Source organism: Mastomys coucha, unplaced genomic scaffold (genome assembly GCF_008632895.1).
Source record: "Mastomys coucha isolate ucsf_1 unplaced genomic scaffold, UCSF_Mcou_1 pScaffold21, whole genome shotgun sequence".
In the NCBI taxonomy this organism is placed as follows: domain Eukaryota; kingdom Metazoa; phylum Chordata; class Mammalia; order Rodentia; family Muridae; genus Mastomys; species Mastomys coucha.
In genome coordinates this window covers 23,990,704-23,999,243 of record NW_022196904.1, presented here as the reverse complement: position 1 = coordinate 23,999,243, position 8,540 = coordinate 23,990,704, and the positions used below count along the sequence as shown (strand labels likewise).

At 51.7% G+C, this 8,540-nt stretch overlaps 1 protein-coding gene across 2 annotated transcripts in view; it reads left to right on the top strand.

The window, feature by feature from the left end:
* Kmt2b (lysine methyltransferase 2B) overlaps nt 1–7,790 on the top strand; it is a 20,272-nt gene extending 12,482 nt beyond the window's left edge. Inside the window, exons 27-37 of one of the 2 annotated variants that reach the window (XM_031386098.1) lie at nt 209–433; nt 669–1,968; nt 2,054–2,143; nt 2,227–2,333; nt 5,807–5,944; nt 6,018–6,092; nt 6,176–6,353; nt 6,587–6,694; nt 6,801–6,884; nt 7,000–7,129; nt 7,209–7,790. In XM_031386098.1, the coding sequence (XP_031241958.1) occupies nt 209–433; nt 669–1,968; nt 2,054–2,143; nt 2,227–2,333; nt 5,807–5,944; nt 6,018–6,092; nt 6,176–6,353; nt 6,587–6,694; nt 6,801–6,884; nt 7,000–7,129; nt 7,209–7,484 (2,711 nt within the window). In that variant the 3' untranslated portion in view covers nt 7,485–7,790. Of the gene's footprint in view, nt 1–208; nt 434–668; nt 1,969–2,053; nt 2,144–2,226; nt 2,334–5,803; nt 5,945–6,017; nt 6,093–6,175; nt 6,354–6,586; nt 6,695–6,800; nt 6,885–6,999; nt 7,130–7,208 lie in introns of both variants that reach the window. The other variant, XM_031386097.1, reaches the window with a different exon arrangement.
* Nucleotides 7,791–8,540: the final 750 nt, after the last annotated feature.

Genomic DNA, 8,540 nt, shown 5'->3' with positions numbered 1-8,540 from the left:
TTTTTTTTTTTTTTTTTCTACAATACAGTGGTACAGTCAGGATTTGGGCCTATATGTGCTTATTTCCCAGGCTTTGTGTACATGAGCATACAGAGGCCAGGGGTGTCAGATCCCCTGGAGCTGGAGTAGTTGTGAGCCACTTGACATGGTTGCTGGGACAGAAGTTGGGGGTACAGGGCCCCCAACCTCCCTTGTTTTGCCTTTTCAGAGCCCCCCAATCATGATGACCTGCCAGATACAGATTCCCTGATTCCTGGAGATCCTTTACACCACTCACCCATTCAGAATCTGGATCCCCCACTTCGGACAGATTCAAGCAATGGCCCTCCTCCCACCCCCCGCTCCTTCTCAGGGGCTCGAATCAAAGTGCCCAACTACTCTCCATCTCGGAGGCCCTTAGGGGGTGTCTCTTTTGGTCCTCTGCCCTCCCCAGGTAAGCACAATGGGCAGAGCAGATGGGCAGGGGTAGTGGTCATCTTTAATCCCAGTACTTAAGAGGCAGAGGCAGAGGCAGGCAGATCTCCTGTAGGTTCAAGGCCAGCCTGGTCTCCAGAGGAAGTTCCAGAACAGCCGGGGCTATAGCGAAACCCTACCTTTAAAAACCAATGGGTACAGCTAGCTAGGAAACCTGGAGTTGCTGACCGATACTGACCTTTTTCCTCTCACAGGAAGTCCATCTTCTCTGACCCACCACATCCCTACTGTGGGAGACTCGGACTTTCCAGCCCCCCCTAGGCGATCTCGGCGTCCTAGCCCCCTGGCCACCAGGCCACCACCATCCCGGAGGACCTCCTCTCCTCTCAGAACTTCCCCTCAGCTCAGGGTGCCCCTGTCTACCTCAGTCACAGCCCTCACACCTACCTCAGGGGAGCTGGCTCCCCCTGACCTGGCCCCATCTCCCCTACCACCCTCTGAAGACCTGGGCCCAGACTTTGAAGACATGGAGGTGGTGTCAGGACTAAGTGCTGCTGACCTGGACTTTGCAGCCAGCCTGCTGGGGACTGAGCCCTTCCAGGAAGAGATTGTAGCTGCTGGGGCTTTGGGGAGCAGCCAGGGAGGCCCAGGGGACAGCTCAGAGGAGGAGGCCAGCCCTACTACTCACTATGTCCACTTCCCTGTGACGGTGGTGTCTGGCCCTGCCCTGGCACCAAGTTCCCTTGCTGGAGCGCCCCGAATTGAGCAGCTGGACGGAGTGGATGATGGCACAGACAGTGAGGCAGAGGCTGTCCAGCAACCCCGGGGACAGGGAACTCCTCCTTCAGGACCAGGAGTGGGCCGAGGAGGGGTCCTTGGAGCAGCAGGTGACAGAGCCCGGCCTCCTGAAGACCTGCCTTCAGAAATTGTGGATTTCGTGTTGAAGAACCTAGGGGGTCCTGGGGAGGGGGCTGCTGGCCCCAGAGAGGACTCTCTTCCCACAGCACCTCCCTTGGCTAATGGCAGCCAGCCCCCACAAAGCCTGTCCACTAGCCCAGCTGACCCCACCCGGACATTTGCCTGGCTCCCTGGAGCTCCAGGGGTCCGGGTATTGAGTCTGGGTCCTGCTCCAGAACCCCCTAAACCTGCCACATCCAAGATCATCCTTGTCAACAAGCTGGGGCAAGTATTTGTGAAGATGGCAGGGGAGGGTGAGCCTGTAGCACCCCCAGTAAAGCAGCCGCCTTTGCCCCCTATCATTCCCCCAACAGCCCCCACCTCCTGGACTCTGCCCCCAGGACCCCTGCTCAGTGTGTTACCAGTGGTAGGGGTAGGAGTGGTCCGGCCTGCCCCACCCCCACCTCCACCCCCACTAACACTGGTGTTTAGCAGTGGGCCCCCCAGCCCACCACGCCAGGCCATCCGTGTCAAGAGGGTATCCACCTTCTCTGGCCGATCCCCTCCAGTTCCTCCCCCAAACAAAACTCCCCGGCTGGATGAAGATGGAGAGTCCTTGGAGGATACCCATCCTGTGCCAGGGATCAGTGGCAGTGGGTAAGTGTGGCTCTCAGGCTGTAGTTGGCAGGCTGGGGAGGTAGACAGGAGAAGGAAGACGTGGGCTTTCTGTGCTGCTATTCAGGTTCAGTCGTGTTCGGATGAAAACGCCCACAGTACGTGGAGTTCTGGACCTGAACAATCCTGGGGAACACCCTGAGGAGGAAAGCCCTGGGTGAGTGACCAGGTCCCCTCTCTGAAGGCTCTGGACACCCCTCTCCCAGTAATGTTTGCCTCCTGACAGGTCTTTCTTGACAGGCGCCCCCAGGACCGGTGTCCTTTGCTGCCGCTCCCAGAAGCTCCTTCCCGGGCCCTTGAAGGTCCCTCAGACCTATTGTTTGAGTCCCAGTGGCACCACTGCTCAGGTAGACACCAGCTCTTCCTCTCACTACCTCCTTGTGCTTGGCCCAGTGGTGACTGACAACCTGGATTGATTCTCTAGAAACACAAAACACAAGACACACCATGGGCTAATTGGGTTCATTTTCTAACACTAGAAAACAACAACAAAAAACCCTACATACACTCAGTGGGTAGAAGCCCAAGGCTAGATGCTAGAGGTATGTATAGTTAGGGAACTCCTGGCCTCATGATAGTGGAATTGGTGTTAGAAATCAGTATCTGGGAGGTGGTGGCACATGCCATTTAAGTCCAGTACTTGAGGAGCAGAGGCAAGTGAGTCTCTGTAGGTTTGAGGCCAGTCTAGAGATGGAGTTCCAGGATAACCCGGGTTACATAGAGAAACCCTGTCTCAAAAACACCAAAAAAGAAATCAGATTTAGTAATGTATGTTTGTAGCTGTAGGCTGAGGCAGATTTAATTCAGATTCAGGGATAGTCTGGGCTACATACTGAGACCCTGTCTCACTACAGAAGGAAACAAAACACCGAGGGAAAACATTTGAGCAAGTTCAAATGGCTGGGCTTTGTGCAGCTATAGAGGGTAAGGTAGGGGTGCATCTGATGGTTAGGATCAGAGTGTTAGTGCCTAACAAAGCCAAAAGGTCAGGGTCACCCAGGGAGGGTGGAGCCCTAGGGCCCAAGTGAGAGGCAGGGACAGTAGGAAGGTTAGAAAAGGCCAGGAATGGAGCTGTCAGCAGTCCACCTGCCACAGCGAGCCACCAGACCAGGCCTATGAGTCCTGGATTGGCAGAGGGCATGAGCAAGTGGCATGGGGCGGGTAGTATGTTGAAGATAGTGGTTGGTGAGAAGCCAGAGCAGCACCTAGGCAGCTGGCCAAGAAGTTGAGCTAAGGATCAGGAGGAGGTCGGGCAGCAGGTCAGAGAGCTTGAGGCTATGAGGGCTGCAACTTCAAAGCTGAAGGGGGGAAGGGTGGTGGTTGAGGACAAGGGCATGGGAGAAGAGTGATCAGCTTTGAGCAGGTGACTCCTGGGATGGGAGAGAGATCTGGCAGGTGTACCTGCAGGTGGAGTCACAGGTGGGTGCTTGAGTGGTTTTGTCTACTAGACTGTGAGACTAGAAGTGAGGCTCTCTGTTGGCCTCTGGGGTCACACTTGGAGCAGCGAGTGATCTAGCAGGCACACTGGGCTTGTAGTGACCCAGTCCTACCCAGGTGTTTGGGTTCTCTCTATACATAGAGGTAGGCTCTAAGCACCAAATTAGAGCCAGGTAGACTGAGGCTGCTTAGCTGAGAGGCTCTGGTCTGGCTGCCGTTGGGGTGTGATGGTGATGACGACAGGCACGTTAGATAAGAAGTGTGAGAAAGAATATGGGGAAGGGCTCTGTAGCTGCCCCTGTATCCAGTATATGAAGGAGGAGGAGTGGAAGGCCTTGGGGCCTGGAGATGAGCTGACTTCTGTGACAGAGTCAGTGTTGTCTGACTAGAGGGTGCTGGACAGGCTGGCAAGAGAAAGGCTGTGGTGATTAATGGGGCATGTGGGTCTTGTTCCTATGTCATGTACCATCCCTGCCCTAGATACAGTGGTTGGCCTTGGTGTTCACTGCAGATGCTGCTGGCAGCATCTGTTCTCCAACTTCCCTTCTTGAAATACTTCCTTCTCTGGTTTCCAGGACCCCACATTTTCCTCTCACCTCTGGTCATGCCTCATTTCACCCTTCCAGTTTTTGTGTCCCAGGCCCTGGGCTTTGTGTTTGTGTCCCTCCCCAAACCTGCTTTCTGGGACTTCAAGGCTCTTAATCCTATCTGTGTTCCTATAGCTACTACACTACTTTCTGCAGCTCAGGCCTAGTCCCTGTACTTGGCTCCTCCTTTCTGTGCTTTTGTCATCTCTCCTCTGTTGCACAGGGATATTCTCTGAGAGACAGCTCAGTTAGCATGCTCCAAATAGTCTTTATCCTCATTATGGCAATTGATGGCACTCTTAGTGTATTCAAGCCCCAAACCTCGAGTTGCCTTTACCCTTTTCACAACGAAAGTCAGCCACATCTTCACAATCTGTAACTCCTGAAGGTGGTGCACATCTGTATGGTCCCAGCTAATCTTGAGTCAGAGAGGTCTCATGAGTCCAGAAGTTCAAGGCCAACCTGGGCAATGTAGTGAGACCCCGTCTTTTTTTTGTTTTGTTTTGTTTTTTTGTTTTTTGAGACAGGGTTTCTCTGTGTAGCTCTGGCTGTCCTGGAACTCACTCTAGACCAGGCTGGCCTCCAACTCAGAAATCCGCTTGCCTCTGCCTCCCAAGTGCTGGGATTAAAGGCGTGCGCCACCACCGCCCGGCCGAGACCCTGTCTTAATGTAGGTCTGCCGGCCGGAAATACATCTTAACAAAACTGAATAAATTCAGATAGTCCAAGAAGACTCTAAAATAGTTTATAATCTTCCTAATGCCATGTAACCTTTTAATACAGTTCCTTATGTTGTGGTGACCTCCAACCATAATTATTTTGTTACTTCTTCATAACTAATTTGTTAATGTTATTAATCATGTAAGTATGTAATATGCTACCCTCAAAGGGATTACTACCCACAGGTTGAGAACCACTGGTTTGTAATAAATATTATAAGTATACTTGAATGTGCCCAGGCCTATACATTTTAACTTGTGTAAGAATTTATTGTATTGGGGCTGGTGAGATGGCTCAGCAGTTAAGAGCACTGACTTGAGTTCAAATCCCAGCAACCACATGGTGACTCACAACCATCCATAATGAGACCTGATGTCCTCTCCTGGTGTGTCTAAAGGCAGCTACAGTGTACTTACATATAATAATAAATAAATCTTTTTTTTTTTTAACTTAATATATTTTCAGCTGGGGTATAAATTGGTGATAGAATGTTTCCTAGCACATTCAAGGCTCTGGCTTCAATTCTGATACTCTCCCCAATTATTTATTTATTTAACTGTGTATAAGTAATTCTCCAATATCCATAGAGTCTGTTTCAGGGACAGAATAATTATAGGGTATATATGCTAGCTTACAGTGAGCCAATGGAACCCAGGCCTTCATGCTCTGTGTAGCTGCTCTATGGTGGAAAAGTTTTTCCAGGCCCCTTAGAATATTCAGATCAGTGCCATAGGACTCACTCAGTAATTGAAGCAGGAGGAGGACCCATCTGTCTCCTGTATGTGTTTGTGCCAAGGGGTGGGTGGGATTGATGTCAGCTGGGAATCAGGGAATCAGGGGCACTAGGTCTTTTTTTTTTTCTCCCCCCCTTTTTTTGTTTTGAGACAAGGCCTCTCTATGTAGCCCTGGTTGTCCTGGAACTCACTAAGTAGACCAGACTGGCCTCAAACTCTGAGATCTGCCTAGCTTTTCCTCCGGAATGCTGTGATTAAATGCATGAAGCACTTGCCTGGCAGCAGAGGTTTCAAGTCTGGGAAGGTGACCCTCTCCTGTTTTTACCTTCCCCATGGAAGCAGGTGAGGCTTCCAGCTCTGAGGACGAGCCTCCATCCCCGGAGGACAAAGAGAATCAGGTTCCGAAACGAGCTGGTCCGCACCTGCGCTTTGAGATCAGCAGTGATGATGGCTTCAGTGTGGAGGCAGAGAGCTTGGAGGGTGAGTTAAGGGTAGCAGTAGCAGAGGGGGAGAGTGTTCACATCCCATCTTGACTTCTGGCTCCTCATTCCAGTGGCATGGAGAACTCTGATTGAAAAAGTACAAGAAGCTCGAGGGCATGCACGGCTCAGGCATCTCTCCTTTAGTGGTAAGAAGTATCCCCAGGAATCCTGGGAGCAAGGGCAAGGTGGGCCCTCCATGTGATTGCTGTCTTTCCCATCCTGTTCTCAGGAATGAGTGGAGCGCGGCTCCTGGGCATCCACCACGATGCTGTCATCTTCCTGGCAGAGCAGCTACCTGGGGCCCAGCGCTGCCAGCACTATAAGTTCCGCTACCACCAGCAGGGAGAGGGCCAGGAGGAGCCACCTCTGAATCCCCATGGGGCTGCTCGCGCCGAGGTCTATCTCCGGTCAGTGGTTGGGGAGCCAGGGATGGGAATTAAGTCTAGAAAAATTGAAACTGAGACACTAGGCTACCACAAGAGTAATCTGTAGACTTCACGCCAGAAGAGTGGACCCTACCCATCTCCTGTAGCTATCTCCAGCCCTATGGTGATGCTGGCCCAGATTAGAGAAATAGCTAGGCGGCAGCATCTCTTTGAAGGAATGGCTGTGACCCTCCTACTTCCCTTTCCACTTGCAGGAAGTGTACCTTTGACATGTTCAACTTCCTGGCCTCCCAGCACCGGGTGCTCCCTGAGGGAGCCACCTGTGATGAAGAAGAGGATGAGGTGCAGCTTCGGTCCACCAGGTGTGCAGACAAGTTAGGGTAGTGGGCCTGGTCGGAAAGGGTCCTAAAGGGGTAACTGACTGTTCCTGGATACCAACTTATTATGTGGTATTTTGTCCCCTACCAGACGTGCCACCAGCCTGGAGCTTCCTATGGCCATGCGTTTTCGTCATCTCAAAAAGACGTCCAAAGAGGCTGTGGGTGTCTACAGGTTAGTGGGGTTGGGGGGGTGCCCCTTGGGTGGACAGATAGGTGCCATGATGAGGAGCTGCCTAGTGTCTGTCCCCCTGCCCCCTAAGTTCCGTGTGGTTTGTTCTGCCCTGCAGATCAGCTATCCATGGACGAGGCCTGTTTTGTAAACGCAACATTGATGCTGGTGAGATGGTCATTGAGTACTCTGGCATTGTCATTCGTTCCGTTCTGACTGACAAGCGAGAGAAATTCTATGATGGGAAGGTAAGTGCCGCAAGGGTTTGAGGTGAGTGGATGTGGGCTGACCTTAACAGAAAGCTAATTCCTTCATCCCATTCTGTAGGGTATTGGGTGCTACATGTTCCGCATGGATGATTTCGATGTGGTAGATGCCACCATGCACGGCAATGCTGCCCGATTTATCAACCACTCATGTGAGCCCAACTGCTTCTCTCGGGTCATCCATGTGGAAGGCCAGAAACACATTGTCATCTTTGCCTTGCGCCGCATCCTGCGAGGTGAGGAGCTCACCTATGACTACAAGTTTCCCATCGAGGATGCCAGCAACAAGCTGCCCTGCAACTGTGGCGCCAAGCGCTGCCGTCGCTTCCTTAACTGAGGCCATGGCTGCCCCAGATTCCTCATGTGCCCGCTGCCATCTCACCCTGGCCTGTGGCTCCCTAGTCTCAGTATCTCTCACTCCTACCTTCTGTTCATGGTGGATGTGGGCATGTAGTGGGGCAGACCTGCCTTCACCCCTCCTGCCTACCCAGCCATTGCCTCCTTCCTCCTTCCCTGGGGACCCAGGATGTAGATATTGTACAAAGGTTTCTAAATCCCTTCTTTTCTATGCACTTTTTTATTTAAGAGGGCGGGGTCCCAGGTGGGAATCCCCCCCACAATAAAGTCTGTCAACGTTTGGAGAGGTGGTCTTTCCATGATTGTGATTGTTGTGTTTGTGCATGCTTACTAGTGTGTATGTGCTTATCTCATGCCTATAGAGGTCAGGGACAATTTCAGGAGTCAGCTCCAGAAATCTAATTGAGATCTGCAAGCTCGCTCGTGTGTTAAGTGATTTGCCCAAATGCGCCATGTTGTCAACCCTTGTTTGATTTGTATGGTGCTGGAGGCAGGTGGAAGCTCCCACTTTCTGTAACCATTGTAATCAAGGAAGCACTAATGAGGCCAGTTTGGGTGGGGCAGGGCTAGAAATGTTGACATACTTGCATATCTTGTATGAGATCCACAGCCCACAAATTGACAAGGTGATGTGCACTGATAAGGCAGGAAGATCCAGGTTCTAGATTTTAGGAGTTCAAAGTCATCTTCAGGTTCATATGGAGTTCAAGGCCATCCTATGGTACATGAGATCCAGCCTCAAAAGTCAGGGTCTGTGAAGGCATCAGAGCAAGTGAGCTAGTTTCTACCTTCTTGCATAGCATAGCTGAGTGATTCCAGGAGTGGCCAGGTAACATGATCCTGTTTATACTGGAATGGTCCCTTTATGGGAAAGGATGTCTGTTGACTTGGGGCTCAATCAAGATTGTACATTAAGAAGACTCCTTTAGGGCTGGAGAGATGGCTCAGTGGTTAAGAGTGCCAACTGGGCCCGGCAGTGGTGGTGCACACCTTTAATCCCAGCACTTGGGAGGCAGAGGCAGGCGGATTTCTGAGT